At 38.7% G+C, this 23,150-nt stretch overlaps 1 protein-coding gene and 1 long non-coding RNA gene across 3 annotated transcripts in view; one reads left to right on the top strand and one right to left on the bottom strand.

The window, feature by feature from the left end:
• Window positions 1-20,312, top strand: part of HAPLN1 (hyaluronan and proteoglycan link protein 1) — an 81,448-nt gene extending 61,136 nt beyond the window's left edge. For both annotated transcript variants that reach the window (XM_007518831.2, XM_060201135.1), the window contains exons 3-5: window positions 9,344-9,715; window positions 15,352-15,654; window positions 19,532-20,312. In XM_007518831.2, the coding sequence (XP_007518893.1) occupies window positions 9,344-9,715; window positions 15,352-15,654; window positions 19,532-19,821 (965 nt within the window). In that variant the 3' untranslated portion in view covers window positions 19,822-20,312. The remainder of the gene's footprint in view (window positions 1-9,343; window positions 9,716-15,351; window positions 15,655-19,531) is intronic.
• A 2,128-nt stretch (window positions 20,313-22,440) lies between these two features.
• The window catches only part of LOC132541297 (uncharacterized), a 29,202-nt gene continuing 28,492 nt past the window's right edge, over window positions 22,441-23,150 (bottom strand). Inside the window, exon 2 of the long non-coding RNA XR_009552457.1 lies at window positions 22,441-22,699. This is a non-coding gene — a long non-coding RNA (uncharacterized LOC132541297). The remainder of the gene's footprint in view (window positions 22,700-23,150) is intronic.

The raw sequence follows: 23,150 nt of genomic DNA, 5'->3' as shown, positions 1-23,150 counted from the left end.
ACTTTAAAATGAATTTTTATTAATAGAGCAGTAAACCTTTTGCAAAAGTCAGTCTTTCAACATTACACTGTAATCATGACTACCAATTTTTTGGAGTACTTTTCTAGAGATATTCCACACAAAGCCCCTTTTAAAATTATTTTTTAGCTAAATTTTCTTGACTGACTTAGTTTCGGTGAAGCAGGTCTGCAGGTGTCTATCTTTCTCTCCTCCTCTCTGTCTTCCCCTCCCTCTCTCCGTTTCTCTCTGTCCTATCCAACAACAACAACAACAACAATAATAACTACAACAATAAAACAACAAGGGCAACAAAAGAGAAAAAATAAATAAAATAAAAATTAAAAAATTAAAAAAATTAAAAAAAAATTTAAATTAAAAATAGGAAAGTACACATAGTGAAAATTTCCCAAGATTTCTTTTTAAAAATTTTATTAGTGATTTAATAATGACTAACAAAGTCATAAAATAACAGGGGTACAATTCCACACAGTTCCCACCACCAGAGTTCTATGTCCCATCCCCTCCACTAGAAGCTTCCCATATCTATACTCATGTCTAGTAACATGGAACAAAATTCTTTATGGGGAGCAGAATGTGGAAGGTCTGGCTTCTAAATTGCTTCACTGCTGGACAGGAGGATCCATACTCCCAGCCTGTTTCTATCTGTCCCTAATGTAGCAGGGTTCTGAGAGGTGAGGTGAGGTTCCAGAGCTCATTGGTGAAGTCGTCTGCAAGGGAGGTCAAGGATGGCATCATGATAGAGTCTGCAACTTGGTGGTTGAAAGGCAGTGAAGATATAAATCCTGGGGAGTCCGGTGGTAGCGCAGCGGGTTAAGTGAACGCACGAAGTGCAAGGTCTCAGAGTAAGGATCCCTGTTCAAGTCCCCGGCTCTCCAGCTGCAGGGGAGTCGCTGCACAAGTGGTGAAGCAGGGCTGCGGGTAACTATCTTTCTCTCCCCCTCTCTGTCTTTCCCTCCTCTCTCCATTTCTCTCTGTCTTGTCTAACAACGACAACAATAATAACTACAACAACAATGAAAAACAACAAGAGCAACAAAAGGGAAAATAAAGAAACATATTTAAAAAGATATAAATCTTGCCATTATCTCACCTTTCACAGGCTAGCAATGTGGTTAGCTACATTGTATTTCTTAGGAATCATTTCCTATATAATGTGTGCGAAGAGGCATACCTTTGAAACTTACACAAGTGGTAGAAAGAGGACATAATGAGCTTAAAGTAAAGTGAAGATGGAGTAAGAGAAGATCTATAGCTTGAAACTGAAATCAAGTAGTAACTGAGGGTTGAGGGTAACAATGAAATTGCAGGGAGTCAGGAGGTAGCGCAGCGGGTTAAGCTCACGTGGCGTAAAGTGCAAGGACCGACTTAAGGATCCCGGTTCCAGCCCAGGGTCCCCACCTGCAGGGGTGTCGTTCCACAGGCGGTGAAGCAGGTCTGCAGGAGTCTATCTTTCTCTCCCCCTCTCTGTCTTCCCATCCTCTCTCCACTTCTCTCTGTCCTATCCATCAATGACGACATCAATAACAACAACAATAATAACTACGACGATAAGACAGCAAGCGCAACAAAAGGGAATAAATAAATAAATATTTTTTAAAAATAAAATTGCTATTCTAGTTCATCTCCTTCCCTCTCCAGGTCAGGTCCTTTCTGAGGCTGAGTCATAAAGCAGTGACTCAGAAACCTTTGGATCAGAAATGCTGGGGAAGAAAGCTAAATTTACCCTCTAACAGGATATTAATTCCCCTTCTTTTCACCAAGTTTCCTTCTAAGACCCTCAGTACATACGTGAGATTACAGGTAGTAACAAACTCCATAGATGCTGCTTTTCCACATACATCTATCTTTACCTCAAGTAGGGAAGATAGCATAATGGTTAAACTCACCAAGATAGTAAAATGGCCAAACTCACCAAGTTAATTCTATGCATCTCTTACCTCAAAATAATTAAAACGAAGATAGTAGTATTTCTAATGCAGAAGTTTTTTTTATATTTATTTCCTCTTTTGTTGCCCTTGTGTTAGTTTTTTTATTGTTGTTGTAGTTATTATTGTTGTTATTGATCTCGTCGTTGTTAGATAGGACAGAGAGAATGGAGAGAGAAGGGGTAGACAGAGAGGGGAAGAGAAAGATAGACACCTACAGACCTGCCTTACTGCCTGTGAAGCTACTCCCCTGCAGGTGGGGACCCCCGGGCTCGAACCGGGATCCTTATGCCAGTACTTGAGCTTCGCGCACCCTGTGCTTAATCCGCTGTGCTACCTACCACCTGACTTTCTCGGAAGAGGATTTTTATTGTTCTTACTTTGTATCCCATTTAGCTACTTAAATAGAATTCCTGGTCTGTTAGTTTTTGCTTGTTTGTTTGTTTGTTTGTTTTTGCCATCAGGGTTACTGCTGGAGTTTGGTGCCTGCATGCCAACGCTACCACCCCCAACCTCCCGACAGTCTTTGTTTATTTCCTTCCATTTTTCTTTGATAGAAAAGTAAGTAGTAGAGAAGGAAAGAAAAAGGAGAGACATGTGCAGCACAGCTCTATCAGTCATGAACCTTTTCTCCTGCAGGTGGTGACAAAGGGCTTCAACCTGGGTCTTTGTACACGGTGTGTTTTATGAAGTATACCAGCCTCTCTAGCCCTATAGTTTACATTTTCCTGCTCTGGGAAATTAAAAAAAAAAAAACTTGAATTCTAATCATCTAAACACCAGTAAGAAAATAACTATGTCAGACATATTATTTACATAATATACTACTTTAAATTTTTTGATTCATGATTTCTCCTTTTTCTTTTTTGTCGCCTATGTTTCTTTGGCAATAAGCTCTTCCCCAAAGTGTACTTTTACTACAACTAAGAACAACAGATTCAATATTGTATTTATGAACTGGTTTTCTGCAATTGTTTTTGTTCTATTGTTTAAAAGACTTCACCTAAATTATATAGCAATACAAAGATCAGTTGTTTGGTCATGCTATTTCTTTCATAATTTGCTGTGACCAAATGGTATCCTCTGGATTTCACAGCAGTGTTTGTAAAATAATGAGATCTTGCTATTTCCCCTGGAGACAACCGTGGTCTTTGAAGGGCATTAAGTCTTTCACTGCCATTGAGTCTCATTAACAGAAATATTAAACTTTATAATTTAGAGGGTCGGGTGGTGATGCACTGTTTTAAGCATACTTAGTACTAAGTTCAAGGACCCTTGCAAGGATCTTGGTTCAAGTCCCCGCCTGCAGGAAAGGCTGCTTCACAAGTGGTTAAGTAGGTCTGGAGGTATCTATCTCCCCCTCCTTTCTCAATTTTGCTCCATCCTATCCAATTAAAAGAAAAAAATAAAGACCTCCAGGAGCAGTAGATTCATAGGGCAGGCACTGAGCCCCAGCAATAACCCTGGAGGCAAAAAATACAATAAAATTTTATAATTTACAAGTTACACTTTAAATGTAAACATGCATACACTACTTAGTTTTATTTGTTCTTTTATTTAAAAATAAGAAAAGCAAGTTATATGTATTCTAGCGGTCAAGATTTATTTGTATCTTTTATTTACATTGCTACTGCTACCGTATTAATCAAGTTGTTTTGACTTCAGCATTAATCTCAAACTTCTGATCCAGGCTTGAAGTCCAGTGGTGAGATTTAAAACTTACCTATTGGCAGAATGGTTTAAAGTTTGTTATCAGTATACGTGGCTCCCTTTGTTACTCTTTTTTCCTGGACTAAGTTTTCTCCTTTCTGACTTAGTACACTTCCTGTGGCAACTTTTATTTATTTATTTATTTATTTATTTATTTATTTATTTATTTATTTATTTATTTTTATGTTACAGAATTAAATATCAACAGGGGTTTGAATCCACAACATTCCTAGCACCAAAGTTCTGAATCTTTAGTCTCCCCACTGCAATCCATCACAGTTCCCCTAAGGTTGCAGACATGAGCCAACCATCATCTCTACAACTATCTGTCCACATTTATACATAGTTGCCCCTTCTTTTTTCTGATTGAATCCTCTCTTCCCTTCCAAGCCACTCAGGACAACATAACTACCTCCATATGTCCCCCTCCCTTTCCTTCTTGCTCTCTCTCTCTCTCTGAGTGCTGGTGGAGCTGGAGTTCAGAGCCCTTTTTATATTCATCCTATCACTTCTCCCCCACTGAGCGTATGGATCAAATGGCCAACAGACATGACAAAAGGCTCCAAGTCATTGATTGTCAGAAAAATGCAAATAAAAACAGCAGTGAGATAAACATCATATATTAGAAGAAATAGCAACAACAAATGCTGGAGAAGTTGTGGGGGGGGCACTTTTGCACTGCTGGTGAGAATGTAAATTGGTCCAACCCCTGTGCAGAGCAAACTGGAGAACTCTCAGAAAGCTAGAAATAGATTTACCCTATAACCTTGCAATCCCTCTCCTGGGGATATACCTATGGAACCCAACATGTCCATCTAAAAAGATCTGTGTATACCTATGTTCACAGCAGCACAATTTGTAACAGCCAAAACCTAGAAGCAACCCAGGTGTCCAACAACAGATGAGTAGCTGGCTGATGATTTCACCTTCTTCACCTCATCTTGGATAGAGCTTGAAGGAATCATGTTAAGTGAGATAAGCCACAAAGAGAAGGATGAATATGGAATGATCTCACTCATAGATAGAAGTTGAGAAATAAGAACAGAAAGGGAAGCACAAAGCAGAACTCAGACTGTGTTCGATATATTGCACCAAAGTAAAGGAGCTTACAGATCCTGGAGAACAATAGTGGAGGAGGATGCAGGCAGGGAGGGTCAGAGTGATTTGCAGAAAACCGAGAAATTTTACACATGTACCAACAACTGCATTTACTGTTTACTGTAAACTATGAATCCCTCCAATAATAAAAGTTTAAATAATAAACTAAAAAAGAAAGATGGTAGAACTGCATACATTCTGACTTTTTTTTTTGTTTGTTTAGATTTCTTTTGTTGGAAACCAGTGGATTTCTAGTATCTGTCCTTCTCTCAATAGTATGCCACATAAGTCATCATCTATTCACAGTGAAGGAAATTATGTCTCATTTCTTTGTATGAAAGTTTTGATCTTTTCTATAAGTCTTTAATTTGTGAGCCACATTGGTGTAGGGGACCACCAGAAGGCGACCCTCTATTAGGCCCTCAGTAAGTGAGGCTGCCAAGAGGAAGCATGGAAAAAGAACACCATGGCCTCTGAGTGGACCCCTGCAAATTCCATGTTTATGCTCTGCTGATCTTGGCAGGACAAATTAATCTTAGGGAACAAGAATAATCATAGAATAATATGTAGAAGTAAGCAAATGCCAGTAACCGCTTGATCTTTATAGTAACCAATTGATCTTTAACTAACTGCCAGTAAGTCATGAGACCTTGTGTAATCCTGTATTGTGTGTAGAACTGCTTGCCTTCTGTATAAATTTTAGAGACTTAGAAATAAAGTTACTGTATCTATGATGCAGTCCTCCTTACCCTGTGTCTCAAGCTCTAATTCTTTCTCTCAGTGATTTCGTTCAGCCTTGGCCATGTGGGACGTGGCAAGACATAGGACTTTGTATTCATATTGGGATATCTCGTGATTACATTGGACCACATAGTAACTTCCAAGTCCCATTTATTTATTTATTTATTTATTTATTTATTTATTTATTTATTTATTTATTTTTATTTTCCCTTTTGTTGACCTTGTAGTTTTTACTGTTGTTGTAGTTATTATTGTTGTTGTTATTGATGTCGTCATTGTTAAATAGGAAAGAGAGAAATGGAGAGAGGAGGGGAAGACAGAGAGGGAGAGAGAAATATAGATACCTGCAGACCTGCTTCACCGCCTATTAAGCGACTCCTCTGCTAGTGGGGAGCCGGGAACTTGAACCGGGATCCTTACGCCGGTCCTTGTGCTTCGCGCCACCTGCGCTTAACCCGCTGCGCTACCGCCCAACTTCCCCAAGTCCCATTTATAACACAGCTGGTGTATCATGCATTGTTTTTTTCACTCCACATAGCAAAAGGGTTTCTGCAATAGATTTTCATACTTGAGTCTTGGAGGTCCCAAGTTTGGTAGCCAGCACCATCCTAAGGACAAGCTGAGTCATGGCCTAGTGAATAAAATTAAAATCTTAAAAAACAAATATTATCACATTTGAGAAACACTATAAAAAGTTTATAGTAAGAACTGTCAGCACTGAGCACACACTTCTGGTTGGTCATTATTCTGTGTGCTGTGTTTCTACTAGTTTTATGTGACAATATATGGTGGTTATAACTGCCCTCACTCATATATGATGAAGTTGGATTTTAGAGCTTGTGCACCCTGCGTGGGGAAAATGCAGGGAGGTCATGGTACATGGAGGTTAGACCAAATTCTCGACCATGTTAAATCCCTTGTTTGCACCACTATATAGTATCCCAGTGCATTTCATTTTAAGGTTAGAGGGGAAAAATAACTTGAAAATCATAAGTCTGCTTTTTCAGTATTTATTTCTTGGATAGAGACAGAAAGAAATTGAAAGGGAAGGAGAGAGGACGGGCAGAAGGGAGACCAGCAGCATAACTTTACCTCTCATGAGGATTTCCTCTTAGAGGTGGGGGCCAGGGGCTTGAAGCCAGGTTCTTGTGCATAGTAACATGTACTTTACTGGGTGCACCACTGCCTGATTCCTGAAGTAGCTTCTTATAACACTGTGTCATTTCTAATCTTACCCCAGCATAGAAAAAACAAACTCCAAGTGTACTCATAAAGTATTGAAGAGCATTATTCCCCATGGCTATAGGTGTTAATGATCAAACTTAGCCAGAAGGGCCTTTTTCTCCTCCATGAGAGAAGACAGAGATACTTAAGTAGTATTTGGATCAACTTATTGGGTAATTATTTGTAGGATAGAATTTGATTTAATTTTTAATCTCTCGTGAGTTTATGATCCTAAATAAGAAAATGAAGAGTAGAGTCTATAAAAAATACTTAATGAGTTGGACTTGTGATTCATTTTAATAAATCTGTTAACCTTTACAAAGTGAAGGTATTGATTGCTGTAAGTGTTTGATTTCTGAGAACTGAAGTTGGCTTTAAGAATTAGTCATTTTTTAAACTGTCAATGTGGATTGCTATGTGATGCAAATTAAAACACTGAGTCTGCTTCAGATATTTTTTTAATTTTATTTTTTATATTTATTTTACCCTTTTGTTGCTCTTGTTTTTTTATTGTTGTTATAGTTATTGTTGTTATTGATGTCATCATTGTAGGATAGGACAGAGAGAAATAGAAAGAGGAGGGGAATATAGAGAGGGGGAGAGAAAGATAAACACTTGCAGACCTGCTTTACTACTTGTGAAGCGACTCCCCTGCAGGTGGGAGCCGGGGGCTTGAACCGGGATCCTTAAGCCTGTCCTTTTGCTTTGCGCCATGTGCGCTTAACCAGCTATGCTGCTGCCCGACTCCCATCTTTTTTTTTTAAGAATTATTTATTTACTTTAAGAATTTGATTTACTTTTTTTGAGAAAGACAGGTGGAGAGAGAGAGAAAGAACCAGGCATCACTCTGGCACATGTGCTGCCGGGAATTGAACTCAAGACCTCAAGGTTGAGAATCCAATGTCCCAACCACTGCACCATCCCCCCACCACCACCATGATACTCTTTATTTTCACATCTGAATTCCATGTACGTCATTCAATAACCAGCTCTGACGTGTGTCTGACATATGACTTTCTTTGGTGACTTGTGTATTTGATGTGATGCTTAGTCAAAGTTTATTCAGAAACTAAGAGCCCTGGATTGAAAGGACCACAAAGCTCCAAGGCAAGGAGCTTTGGCCAGTCTTTGAAATCTGCATAGAGGTGAGAAGGTGCACGTTCACTTCATATACTGCTTTCTCACTTGTAATCTTGCACACCCTCAGGAGATTTTGTCAAGGTCAAAAATACAATGTGGAAACCCGGGAAAACCCCAACGACAGCCAAGATGTGAAAATAACCACCAGGACTCTAGAGACCTTGTATTAGAAATCTCTAGAGACCTGCAGCTCTGATGACTTGGCAGGCTTGGAATATTGCAGTGCTTTCTGAAAGACAGTAAAGTCCTTGGAGAAGGGAGGAGAGAAACAAAAGAGCAAGGAAAGAAAAGTGAGCAGGATAAGAAACAGGACATAGCAGAAAGCAAATAGAGAGGGAGTAGGAGTTTAAAATAAGTTAAACTAGAAAAAGTACTCAGAAAGTAAATGTAATTGTAGAGACACCTGGAGAACTTAAATTCTTTTGACATTTATTTTTAAAAAAATCTTATAAACCTTTCTGTAAAGTATCTTTCTGATTCTTGCCTTTATGTAAAATAAAATGTATATTTTTTTACCTGAAATGCTGGAGCATAGCACATCACAGGCATAGATTTTAATAGATGCCACTCAGTTGAGCTCATTCTAAGTTTTCTGTCAAAATAAAGAGTGTACAATGCTTTATAGTTTTTCAAAATATGTAGTACAGATTTTTAAAAATGTTTATTTATTTGTGTGTATGTATGAGAAAAAGAGACACAGAGAGGGAGAGAGAGAGAGATGGAACTATAGAATAACAGGGGGTGATGCACCTGGTTGAGCGCACATGTTCCAATGCTCAAGGACCTGGGTTCGAGACCCTGGTCCCCACCCAAAGGGGGAAAGTTTCATGAGTGGTTAGCAGAGCTACAGGCCCCTGTCTCCCTCTTAACCTCTTTCCTTCTCAATTTCGGACTCTCTCTGTTCAATAAATAAATAAATATAATAAAAATTTTAAAAAGAGAGAAAGACAGAGAATCACCCTTGTATATGCAATGTAAGGAATTAAACTCAGGACTTCATGCTTGAGAATCCAATGCTTTACCCATTGCTTTATCTTCTACATTGCAATATTTATGGTATTAGAAACAAATTTATTGTATTAGAAATCTGATCTGGGAAATAAAATCTGTTTAACTAACTTGAAACTTGGGGACATATACGCATAAGATATTCAGTTTATCACTATTGCTTCTCTAGGTCCAGTATTTAAATATTGAAGAAAATACATGATCATTTAATTTAATAAAGTCATACTTAAGATGACCATAAAGTCTTACTCTATAATCTTAATCTTAGGGATTCTAATGCATATTCTTCGATTTTATAGTGGCTTGAAAACTATGACTACCTTAACAGAGTCACGTGTATGAGCAATTCAAGGAGATTACTACTATTAAACAAAGCAGAGAACTCATCACTAAGCACAGCTCTTGTCATATATTCTTCAGGGCTGCTATTGAGAAGTTTAAAAAGCCTATTAACGTTCTTTTCTCTTTAATCACAGCAGAAAATGCCCCCCGCCTTCTTGTGGAAGCAGAACAAGACAAGGTGTTCTCACATAGAGGTGGCAACGTTACACTTCCGTGCAGATTTTATCGAGACCCTACAGCATTTGGCTCAGGAACCCACAAAATCCGAATTAAGTGGACCAAGCTAACTTCAGATTACCTCAAGGAAGTAGATGTTTTCGTTTCTATGGGATACCACAAAAAGACTTATGGAAGCTACCAGGGTAGGGTGTTTCTGAAGAGAGAGAGCGAGAATGACGCTTCTCTGGTGATCACAGGCCTTAGTCTGGAGGATTACGGAAGATACAAGTGTGAGGTCATTGAAGGACTAGATGATGACACTGCTGTAGTAGCTTTAGACTTACAAGGTGAGTGTCTATAAACCTAGTTAAACTTGCTGTAGAACGAGAGTTTGTCATGTTTTTTATGACAAATCATGTCTAGCAGTTACCATAGTGATGGCATGAAAAATCAAACCATTTGTACAAAGCTTGCTTTTTTTTCTAGTCATTTGTATTTTGCAGTCTGTCTATGATTCCAGCTTTCATGTTTGATATATAGATACAACAGCTATATGCGAAAATAAAACCATTTGAAATAGGGAAACGTGTAATGGAACTGAATGAACAGTAGTCGGGTTCTGTGTCATGCTATTCAGAACACGACATCATTACGCTGTTACTGAGAAATTCAGATTGAATCCTCTTTTTATCATACTTCTGAAATCATCTCTGTTTCAAAATAATGGCATGCTTTGTTGAGGACATGTACCAACTAACATACACAGCCTGCATTCTGGAAAGAAGCTGGGGAGACTTAATTTAGCAAGAAAGTAAACTAGATTCATTTCAACGTTCTTGTAAAGATGTAATTTTTCAAAGGTTCAGCATATGTAAAACACTGAACACGGAATACTCAAGGCATATGGGATATGGAGACATACTATTTCTTAGATATACAATACATGTAGTAGTTTCAAAAAGCAGCATGCATACAAAGCTAAACAATGGAAAATATCCTTACTGGGCCTGGGTGGTGGCACACCTGCTTAAACACACATTACTATGCTCAAGGACCCGGGTTCAAGTCCCTAGCCCCCACCTACAGGGAAAAGCTTTGCAAATGGTAGAGGAGTGCTCCAGGTGTCTCTTTGCCTTTCCCTCTCTATCTTGCCCTCCTCTCTTGATTTCTCTCTGTCTCTATCCAGTATTTTTTTTGACTGCCCTTACCATCCTGTCTCTCCCTCATTAGTGAAGCTCCACTCCTCGGTGTCTCATATATCACATTATCTTCACAAATTTCAATGTTTCTTTACAATGAAGGATGCTTTCTTTTTTTTTTTTTTAGAATGCTGATCTTAAAGTCCATAAATTATAGGCATGTGTTTACTGGACATTCCTTCTACTTCCTAGGACTGATTTGTAATTCTCCTGCCATATGTTTTGTCTTCTTACATGATTTTTTAGTTGAAGAACAATACACTCCATCGTATGTGATAGCCTCATTCGTATCAGGCCTTGTTCAGTTCTCCCTGTTTAGCCTCCTTTCATTTATTTTTATTTATTTCCTTTTGTTGCCCTTGTTTTATTGTTGTAGTTATTGATGCTGTCGTTGTTGGATAGGACAGAGAGACATAGAGAGAGGAGGGGAAGACAGAGAGGGGGAGAGAAAGACAGACACCTGCAGACCTGCTTCACCGCCTGTGATGCGACTCCCCTGCAGGTGAAGAGCGGGTGGGGGGGGGGGGAAGGGGGCTCGAACCAGGATCCAGTAGCTGGTTCTTGCACTTTGCGCCACCTGTGCTTAACCCGCTGTGCTACCGTCCAACTCCCTCTTTCATTTAGTTTAAGAAGAAATTTAAATACAAAGGAATTCTTTTTTTTTTTTTTAAATATTTATTTTATTTATTTATTCCCTTTTGTTGCCCTAGTTCTTTTTTATTGTTGTAGTTATTATTGTTGTTGTCGTTGTTGGATAGGACAGAGAGAAATGGAGAGAGGAGGGGAAGACAGAGAGGAGGAGAGAAAGACAGACACCTGCAGACCTGCTTCACCGCCTGTGAAGCGACTCCCCTCAGGTGGGGAGCCGGGGTTCAAACCGGGATCCTTATGCCGGTCCTTGTGCTTTGCGCCACCTGCGCTTAGCCCGCTGCGCTACAGCCCGACTCCCCAATACAAAGGAATTCTTATGTATTGCTACATAGAGAAGGAGATGATAAAAAATAAATACAGTGAGTGCAAGAAAAGAAAAAAAAGAAAACCTCTGCAGATTATCTCATTAATGAACCTTTACTTTTATGCTCTCCTGTGCATTTTAGTTATTTTGTCCAAAAAACCTGGGCTCCAAAAAATATTTATATTAATCTAAAACTACAATTCATTAGGCATAATATACTATTCATTTTATTAAATTACAAACATGCATGTCTTATTAGTATAATTTTTTTGCTCTGACTTGACCTTATATAAAAATATCTTGCTCAGATATATATATTTCCCTTTTTTTTTTTTTTTTTTTTTTTAACCAGAGCACTGCTCAGCGCTGGCTTATGGTGGTGTGGAGGACTGAACCTGGGACTTTGGAGCCTCAGGCATGAAAGTCTCTTTACATAACCACTATGCTATCTATTCCTGTCGGACTCTTGGGTGGGGAGGCCTCTTCCCAGGCAAAAACTTTAGGGCTTACCCACTCTGTTGCACCCAGATGCGGGGGGCCCAGAAGGAATGTCCCAGGGCAGCAGGGGTGAGCGACTGGATCTTTCCCTATGGAGCAAGAGGCAACACCAGAGATCACCAGGGGAATGCTTCATGCACAAATCCGTTTATTGAACAGCAAAGCAGGGTTTATAAGGGGTCGCAGGAGGAAGTGACATGTGTACACCATATATGGTAGGGAGGCAAAGGGTCTGAGGGAGGGGCCAGGACTTTTCCAGTAACTGTTGAGCAAGAGGTTTAATCAATTAAAGGAACGAGAAAGCAAGGTTATCAGTAACTAGCAGCCAGAGGGCGGGTCCTGAGGGCAGAGAGAAGACAGATCAGATATGATCAAAGGAATGGAATGGGTGGGGAAGTAGGGAGGGGACTTTCAGGCTAAACAATGATTCTGTAGATAATAAGGGAGTGGGCTGTTGTGAGGCAGGGAGGCTGATAGGCGGGGCAGATTCTGGAGGCTGTGTCCTTCCTTGCTCCACCTCTTAGTAGAGAGAGACTGATAGGATTGGTCGTGCCTCTCAGGCCCTCACTTTTCAGTGGGGGGTCCCACCAAGCTTTACCATATCCTCACAATTCCCTACAGAAGGAAATAGAGAGGAAAGAAAGAAAAAAAGAAAGGAGGGAAGGGAGGGGGAGGGAGCGAAGGAAGGATGGAAGGAAAGAAGGAAGGAAGGAAGGAAGGAAGGAAGGAAGGAGGGAGGGAGGGAGGGAGGGAGGGAAGGAAGGAAGGAAGGAAGGAAGGAAGGAAGGAAGGAAGGAAGGAAGGAAGGAAGGAAGGAAGGGATAGAAGTACTGCTTTATCACTCATGAAGCTTCTTCCCTGCAGGTGAGGACTGGGGACCTGAACCCAAGTCTTTGCACATAGTAACACGTGCACTCTACTGGGTGCATCACCTCCAGTGGGACCTAAACTTTCAAATACAATAAACTGTAGATCACAGAGAGATATTAATGAAGAGATGTTTCATTAGGACCACAGATTAGAATCCAGGGCTTCCAAACTCTAGAGAGTTTGAAAATGCAGGGATGTGGGGCCAAGGCAGTGGTGCACCTGGTTGAACATACACATTACAGTGCAGAAAAACCCAGGTTCAAGCCCCTGGTCCCCACCTGCTTCATGAAAGCTTCACGAGTGGTGAAGCAGGGCTGCAGGGATCTCTCTATCTCTTTTCTTTTCTACCTCCTCCTCCTCTCTCAATTCCTCTTTGTCTCTATCCAGTAATAAATACATAAATGCATAAATAAGTAAATACATAAATAAATAAAGCAGGAGTGAGGCATCAAAGGTATGAGAGATAAATACCTCAAAGACCAAGCTGCGAACAACAAATGCTAAAGCTAGTGAATGTCCAGTTCCACTGGATTTAGACTCAGCTTTACAACAAGGTAGAACAAAGTTTCATGACTTCTTTCTTATTATAACCACTGAAACATTTCGAAAAGCACAAAGACTTGTAAATGAATTCTCAAATTCATCATCATACAGCTTCAAAAATTATGATACAACCAAACTTATTTCATCTTGGCCTATCCACACTCACTCCCACTAGACAACTTTTAAGAAAAACTCATAGACTATTATTTTATCTACATATATTTTAACATGCAATAAGGCCTCATTTTAATTGAAACTATAAATGCAGATAAAAATAAATATAATATCATTATGAAGTAAAAAAAAGTGAGGAAACTTTAATACTAACCTGAAGAAGATGATTATGAGTGACTTCACAATTTCCATGTAATGTGCATAAGATCATCAATGTATGGCCGATTATATACAAAATTGAAATCTGTATATATATATATATATATATATATATATATATGTTTTTTTTTTTTTTTTTTTAATCAGAGCACTGCTCAGCTCTGGCTTATAGTGGTGTGGAGGATTGAACCTGGGATTTTGGAGCCTCAGGCATGAGAGTCTGTTTGCATAACCATTATGCTATCTACCCTCTGCCCTGGAAGTATATATTTTTAATGATCGTGATTAAGCTATCATTTGGCTATAGTTATACAAATGTCTTTAATTATATTGATTATTCAATACCAGATTAAATGCTATGCCCAAATTATAGGGTTTGTATTTGCTCTGGAAGACTGTATTGTTATTGGATTCAAATACAGCAAGAGAAAGTGAAGAAAGCAATAGCACTGAAGGTTTCATTCAGTGCAGCGAGAGCCAGTGTTGAACTTGGGGACTATCCAAGTGAGCTAATTCACTGGCTCACAAAGTGTTTTACTTTCTTTTTAATTTTGAATCACTTCTCTCTTCAAAATGTTATTTATTAACGCTTTTGAAAGGCTATATGTGCTTTGGAATTATCTGTCAGAACTTTTCTTTTTTAATATAGAATCTTGGGAAAGGTTAAATCCTCTGATAAGTATGATTATCTTCACTGATGAAATAGTTCTCAACAGGAATGAAGCTTCAAATGAATAACAAGTAGATGGTTGTTAGAAATTTATGAGTAGCTTGTGTTACAGAATCCATCATAGCAATCAACAATATTATAGAAAGACTGAGAACATTGTTCCTTCCCAGAGTTCTTTGCTGATACTTGGGCAGAATTCTCAGAGCTGTCCCCAACTTCCCAGTCTTTCCTCACTCCCATCACTTCAGGGGGTAGTGGCAACTCAGAAAATCTTTTCCTCCTCCCTTTTGGCTATGATTCAGCTTATTGATCCCTCAGCCAAGAAGCTGAGAAAACTGGATGGAATCAGGATGCCTTCCTGGACCTCTGCCTCTCGTGGATGCCGCCAGTTAGACTGACCTAGAAGGACAAACGTGTCCTGCAGAGGCACTCAGTGGATATGGCTTGACTTAAGCCACTGGATTTTCTTGTTATAGTCTGCCGGGATAACTTATAAAACATTTCCTGTGCACTACTTATACTATCAGTGAATTATGATTTCTCCTGAATAGAGTATGCTTTCTCTTAAAATGGCTCATGTGATAAATTCCACCTAATTGTTGTGTCAGTGAGACAGTTTTTGACATCATACATACTAAGATGCGGTTTCTAGTTATGTTTCAAAATAGAAAGTAAGACCTTGAAGGATCACTCTGAATGAATTCACTGCAGTTTAGCAAGAGGGGGTTTCTGTACGATAATGTTTTCACATTCATCGGGTGATACAACTTGGCTTTCTGTGATGTCCTTATTCCTGAAAGAAATTGTGCAGGAAGTTCTGAGTTCAGTAACCTCGCATGATTATTTGGTGGAAAGAAATACTATCTGCTCACCGTTGTTTCTTTTTTGCCATTAAATGACTTCTTCTTTGGACAGGTGTGCTATTTCCTTACTTCCCACGACTGGGGCGTTACAATCTTAACTTCCATGAGGCGCAACAAGCTTGCCTGGACCAGGACGCAGTGATTGCCTCCTTTGACCAGCTGTATGATGCCTGGCGGGGCGGGCTAGACTGGTGCAACGCCGGCTGGCTCAGCGACGGGTCTGTGCAGTACCCCATCACAAAGCCCAGAGAACCCTGCGGAGGCCAGAATACAGTGCCTGGAGTCAGGAACTATGGGTTTTGGGATAAAGATAAAAGCCGATATGATGTTTTCTGTTTCACATCCAACTTCAATGGTAAGATATTCACCATCTGCTTTCTTCCCTTGCTCAGTTACTACACTTGATCATCTTATCTCCTTAAAGAAAGGATATTTAAACAGCTTTGTAGTGCTCTAGTTTGAAGAGATATAAAAAGCTCTTCATTCTTTTAAATTGTCAAGCAAGATTTCATATTTCCTTCAATCCTAGATTTTATTGCATTCAGTTGTTATGAAATAAGTTTAAATTCCAACATTGTGTAGGATCTGTTTCTTCTTTTATTTATTTTTTTAATGCAGTGCTTTTAGAAATGGAGATTGACTGGTGTAAGGATCCCGGTTCGAGCCCCCGGCTCCCCACCTGCAGGGGAGTCGCTTCACAAGCGGTGAAGCAGGTCTGCAGGTGTCTGTCTTTCTCTCCTCCTCTCTGTCTTCCCCTCCTGCCTGCATTTCTCTCTGTCCTATCCAACAACTACAATAACAATAACTACTACAACAACAACAAAATGGAGATTGAACCCAGAGCCTCATGTATGTGCTTTACCACTATGCCAACTCCCCAGCAAACACCCCCACCATCACCCTTCTTTAATTATGAGAAGAGCACTGTTTCACCATCCATGGAACTCTATTCACTTCGTCTTTGTTTCTCTCATGTACTACACAAGACTGAACCCTGGCTCTCAACTACACAAGGCAGGAGTACATCACCAAGAGGTCACTTTCCTGGCCTCAGAGTCCTTTTTTACTAGAAGTGATGCTGCCTCTTATGTGCCCACCCTCCCTAATCAATCTCTTAATAGAAGTAACTTGGTTTTCATATCATACTCCTTCTCATTTACAGTGTTAGTTTATTCATAAGTAGTCAACAAAGGTCAGGGTAAAGAGAGTTTTGCAAGAGAAAAAAATAAGTAGGAATAACAAGGAGATGAAAGGAGGAGAAAAGAGAGCCCAGTTTGACCCAGTGTTGATAACTGATTTCATTGCATTCAGCATAACTTCCAACACTATCTTGGTTTATCCAGAACCAGCTGTGTGATTTTTTGGGGTCTACTGTGAAGTGAAAATGTGAGATGCTCATTTAAAAAAATAAGAAGAAGAATCTTAATATCATGACAACAGAGAAGTAACCAAGCAAAGAACACAGGGCAGTCACTCATGAAGCAAACCTCATTTCCACTATTCTATATTTTGTTCCCTGGTGACATGCTTTGGGAGAAATGACAAGGAGGAGGGATATCACATTTGTTGTTGTTGTTGTTGTTGTTATTGGATAGGACAGAGAGAAATTGAGAGAGAAGGGGGAGATCGAGAGATAAAGAAAGACACCTGCAGACCTGCTTTTCACTTGTGAAACTTCCCCTCCTGCAGGTGGGAAGTAGGGTCTGATATCCGGATCCTTGATCGTACTATGTGCGCTTAACCAGGTGTACCATCCCCCATAATACATTTTCTTTACTCTCTCTCTTGTTTTTATAAATTTATTTTTTCTACTTTTGTTGCCCTTGTTGTTTATTGTTGTTGTTATTGTCATTGTTATTGCTGTCATTGTTATTGGATAAGACAGAGAGAAATGGAGAGAGGAGGGGAAGACAGAGAGGGGGAGAAATAGATAGACACCTGCAGACCTGCTTCACCACCTGTGAAGTGACTTCCCTGCAGGTGGGGAGCCGGGGGCTCAAACTGGGATCCTTATGCCTACCCTTGTGCTTGGTGCCATGTGCACTTAACCTGCTGCGCCACCGCCCAGCTTCCTATAATATATTTTCTAAAAGGACCAGATAGTAAATGATTTTGGTTCTGCAGACCATGTGGTATCTGTTGAACCTACACTACATTGCTTTATTTGTAACAAAAGCAGTTACAGACAATATTAAGTGGCTTTATTAGATAATATTAGATCCTATTTTAATAAAACTTGATGTGAGTCATGCTTTAGCTTGTTGATAGATGATAAAAACAATCCTATGGTTAATGTCCCACTGGCCTTTACCATTTCTCTCTTTAAATTTTTTTTTTTAAATTATCTTTATTTATTGGCTAGAGTTGAGTTCAACCAGAAGTTGAGAGGGGAAGGGGAGATAGAGAGGGAGAGAGACAGAGACACCTGCAGCCTTGCTTCACCACTTGTGAAGCCTTCCCCCTGTTTGTTGGGATCAGAGGCTCGAACCCACGTCCTTGCACAATGTAACATGTGCGCTCAACCAAGTATGCAACCACCAGGCCCTGCCATTTCCATTTCTTTAAATCACATCAGCATAGTCTAAAATAAAACTATAAACATTGGTCTCTATTTCAATAACCTATATTTAAAGAGGACATCATACACTTCAATGTGTGATAAGAATGATTGTTAAATTCTTAAAAAAACAAAGCCAAGAAAAAGATAAAATCAATTGAAAACAAGTCCTTGAATTCTAGCGAAAGAAATAAGGTTGAAGAAAGAGAGAGACTAAAAATGTGGAGCGGTTCGATGGACAGTGATGGAGACAATATGGATATGACCGTGGTAGCCATAAATGTGGTAACAATATATTTGAAGAGGTGGGAACCAGGGTGCACCTGGATAAGCACACACAATACAACATGCAAGGTCTTGGGTTCAAGTCCCCGGTCCCCACCTGCAGGGGGGAAGCTTCACAAGTGGTGAAGTAGAGCTGCAGGTGTCTCTCAGTCTCTCTCCCTCTCTATCTGCCCTCCCCTCTCAATTTCTCTCTGTCTCTATCCAGTAATAAATTAAACAATTTTTAAAAATTTTTTATAAAGAAGTGTGAAGATGTACCCCTAAAACATATACAGTATTGTAAGCCAATATTACCTTAATTAAAGAAATAAAAAAGACTATTTGGAAAGGCTGCTCTCTGGGGAGAGCACATTCTGACTGGAGCACAACACTAATACTGAAGAGTCTGGGGATGTCCAAGTGGTGTGATGGCTCTCCTCTCTCTGTTTCTACAGAAGACACAAAGACACAAAGTCTCTCTGTAGCCCTATCACTGTTCCAATTGGAAATAGTGATTGTGTGCAAAACTTGAGAGCCATTAAAAAAAAACAAATTAAGGGAGTAATTATATTCTACACAAAACAGAAAATATTCAATTAATATGTATTACTTCAGGCAATTATGATATGTTTTATATATTTCATACATGTGTGATACATTTAGAAGGGATTCCCACCACTAATATTATTCAGTAAGGAGTTGAGACTAATTTGAGGAATCAAGAAATGGGCTCCAACAGGAGAGAAAGAGAGAGAGAATTCATCTCTTTTGCTAGTCAGTGAATACACTGAGTTCACACTTGAAAGACTATTATTATGGCAGGTGACTTCCTGTATTTTTTGCCTGTCCACAGTTCAATGTTTGAATAAGAATAATGCCTTATTGATACCTGTAAAGAAAAGGGCTCAGAGGCTTTTGATTTTTTTTTTTTTAATGGACTTGGTATGTCAGTGATGTTTTTTGATCCTTTCACATTCAAATTTTGCCTCTTCAAAAACTTGTGCTTGGAGTTCAGTCTTGCTCCAGCTAGAATTTAAATAGCTCTTGCTTTTAACATGAAATTGTGTTCTCTACTGCTACAGAAGGGCCCTTTTTAGTCACTAATGAGCTAACAGAAACTGCATCTGTCTTTTTCCTCTCTCTTTCTCTCTCTCTCTTAAATTTTTATTTTTGTTTTGTTTTTAACGATGGAAGGGCATGTCTGAACACATATACTAAAGGGCAAAGAAAAAAAAAATTAGTAGAGAAAGTCCTGGGCACTCTATTTAATTGATGATCTTTTAGTCCCAAAACTAAAGCACCACTTCCATATTCCTGTTGACTGAGACACTTCCGTTTTGGCTCCCTGTGTCCCTATGTGGTCCCCGCTCCCACAATAGGCCCATTGATTTCTTTCCCCATCTCTCCGCAGGCCGTTTTTACTACCTGATTCACCCCACCAAACTGACCTATGATGAAGCCGTGCAGGCGTGTCTCAATGATGGTGCTCAGATTGCAAAAGTGGGCCAGATGTTTGCTGCCTGGAAACTCCTGGGATATGACCGCTGTGATGCGGGTTGGTTGGCAGATGGCAGCGTCCGCTACCCCATCTCTAGGCCGAGAAGGCGCTGCAGTCCTGCGGAGGCTGCTGTGCGTTTCGTGGGCTTCCCTGATAAAAAGCATAAGCTGTATGGTGTCTACTGTTTCAGAGCATACAACTGAACGCACCCCTAGAGCGTGTCAGTTTTAAAGTCATTTAAGAACATGTGAAAGGGGTTTTGTTTGTTTGTTTGTTTTTCAATATGAACTCATGCCAGTTACCAAAACTGTGATAACCTTTTTTTTTTTTTACTTACTGTAAAGAGTCATTTTCATAAAGACCAATTCATCAATTTGTTTTTTGTAAAGTTCTCATTCAGTATATATTATAAATTAATATAATTTTAAGGGAAGTGCTACATAAGGCGGTTTAGGAGCCACACTATCCAAGCGGCGTCATCACCGTGAAGTATTCTTTCATCGATGGTGAGGCATGCAATAGCTGGAGGATTGTTAGGGTCAGTGTTCACAAAGTAAAGTTACTCAGAGCTGCAGCTTCCATGAGCACAAATTTTACACATTTTTACAGGTTTGAAATGCAGTACAGTAAGACCAGTTAGAGCGACAGGCTTGAAATGCAGACTTCTTCACAAAGAACTGAGATTCTGAGAGGCTACACATTCAAATTTTCTGTCTCCAGTCGACAGAGTATTCTAACTCTCTAAAATCTTGCCTTTTGACCAAAAGAAAAATATCGTATGAACTCAAATGCATTATAGCCAGCACAGTTCAAACTCCTTAATAACCCCTTAATAACATATAGAATGTAAATGAACAGATGATATTTAACCAATGAGAGAGTCTTACCTTCTTCTTATTAAAACTACACATTTCTGAGAATAATGATTTTATCTTTTGAGTAGCTTTACTGAGTTATATTTAAATTCTAAGGGCCATTTGCTAAGCAATATTTAGCATTTACTCAGGGCAGTTATATAGATAAACTGCTGGACAGAAAAAAGTTGTAAAATTTAGCAGCTTGATTTTATGTTATCCTATGAAATGTTATTGTCCTACAAAATAACTTTAAGCTATTTAATGGTTTCTTATTTACATTACATGAAAAATCATTAAAGGGATGAAGAATCACATTTTTGTTTAACCAAGAAATAAAGACCAACCTCTAAAATTCTTATTACTTCTGTGTGTATAGAGAGACATTAGAAAATCCAGCTGGTGCCTCTGTTTGGGGGAAAAAAATGTCAACAAACTAGTTCTAAATTTTCCTCCATATAGGAAGACAGTCAATGTCAGTTTTCTTGCTGGACATCAAATGAAATTCTGAAGATGTCATCAAAGAGTTTACACTAAAATCTTCAGAGCTTTATAAATGGAAGGATAAGGACAGTTTCAGGGAAAAAAAAGGTTTTTTCACATTAGAATCTCCGATCTGAAAGCTCTGTTTTCCTATATTTTTGTGACTGTCAAGAACCCCACAGGGACCAATATTTCTATTCCAATTACACTTAATGGCTTCCCATTATTTCACAATAAGTCCTAATAAGTTGAATCTAGTATGAAAACTCAAGTATGGCATAGTTGGTATGCTTTCATGAATGTTTTATGTAACTGTTTTCCTCCCATGAAGATGAGTAAATAAATCTGTTTCCTGAATTGATTGTGGTGGCATTTAAAGCACTATAATAATTCTATTAAACTCACTCCATAAATGTAAAGTTATGTGTGAGGCAGGTTCAGCACAATTGGAAGTCCCTGAAACCACACTAATGTTCATGCACTACCTAGACAAAATATAGTATGTAAAAGTAGGTATTTCATTTTTCAAAAGCATATCTGGAAATTTTTAGATGCTTTAAAATGTTAAATTATGATAATGTATGCATGCACACTTTTATATTAGGCCCGATATGAAAATTGTACAAAAGCAGAAATCTAAAAAGTATTATGACATTTAGCTTAAACACTGGCGGTACAAATGGGAACTCAAAATTTCAAATTACAAAGACATCAGTGGTCTAGGAGAAGATGAAAATATTATTTTTAAGAGTGGACTATTTCCATAAAATGGTGGGGTTAGTTCACTGGAACACAACATACTTGAACTGTCACTACCCACATTAAAAATTTTATTAGAAATTTAAGTGGGAACAAATTTCTAGTGAAAAAGATGTCATTTTCAGGTATTGCCACAGAACTCTACCTTTATAATGTTAAGCATAGTAGAACTTCTTAGCTTTTGAATACTTACCAGTATAGGAATTGGTGCTGATCAAAATACCTGGTGACTGTTAGCTGATTAAAATCTATACTGATTGCATGCCATTTTTCCATGCTTGAAGAAAAGAAAAATTCTTGGCAGAATGTGTACTGCTGGGAAGAACTTTTATCTTCTAATGTCTCACAAAGGAGCAGAATCTCCATTCCTCTTCAGATTCCTGCTTAAATATAAGTTTTCTTTGAGTTCTCATTTTGCCATTTTTTTTTCGTCAAACATCACTTTTCCTACTGTGTCCCCAAGATAGTTCACTGAAAAAGAAAGGTTATCGTAGTAGAATTTCTAGCAGAATGTCAGTACTGCACTTAAGAATTTGCTCCTCAGGCCTTGAGTCCTAAGATTGTCAGAGGGATGGGAGAATATTGCTTTGATTATGATTAAAAATGGTTTCTCTTATAAGGACAAGGTTTATCTGCTAATTACGTGGAGATACCTATATTTAAAAATCGGAATAAAATGATTCATGTAGTCAGACGGTGTAGAGATGAAAACAAGCTAGTCACATCAACATTGGAAGTCATCTTTTAATTGCCATATTGTACCACAGTAGTAGCCAAATGATATTTGTATTAAAGTTAAGCTTTCTCTCATAGAAAGGGGGCTGGTACCTGCTAACATTTATTTTATGCAATAATATAGTTGCTTTTTACTTTGGCAATTAGAAGTAGACGAAATGGAAATTCCAATTTGGTTGCTGGCAGCCATAATGGATTTCTTGATTTCAGTGCTCCAAAGAATATGGTGGTCTCATGGAGTAGCTGGCCACTAAGGAAAGGAGGATTAAAAAGGAATTAATTACCTATCAGTTTTGGACATAGAACACATCAAAAATGATTCATGTATAATTGACAGTTATGCTGAAAAGTTAACTGTATCATAGCTCACTACTGCCAGAGTAGCAATGATGTACAACAAACGAAATGGAAAATGGAAAAGTCATTAAGCCATCCAATTACAAGAAATTCAGTATTTAAAAGCATTCAATACTTACTGCATACAAATCTGAGGAGAAGAACCAATCTGTACAAAAAAAATGTTTTAATTTTCTGTAAGATACAATGAACTGGTAAACAAGCATTAAACGTCAATTTTGTGTTACTGCAGTATCTTTTAATTCTTCTGAGTTGTAGAACCTTCCCTTTGATTCTTTGTGTCAAACTCTATACATATTTCAAAACCAGATATTTAACTCACTTTTATCCTGACATATTTGGAT

Source organism: Erinaceus europaeus, chromosome 11, assembly GCF_950295315.1.
Source record: "Erinaceus europaeus chromosome 11, mEriEur2.1, whole genome shotgun sequence".
Taxonomy (NCBI): domain Eukaryota; kingdom Metazoa; phylum Chordata; class Mammalia; order Eulipotyphla; family Erinaceidae; genus Erinaceus; species Erinaceus europaeus.
This window is presented reverse-complemented; position numbering and strand designations above follow the sequence as displayed.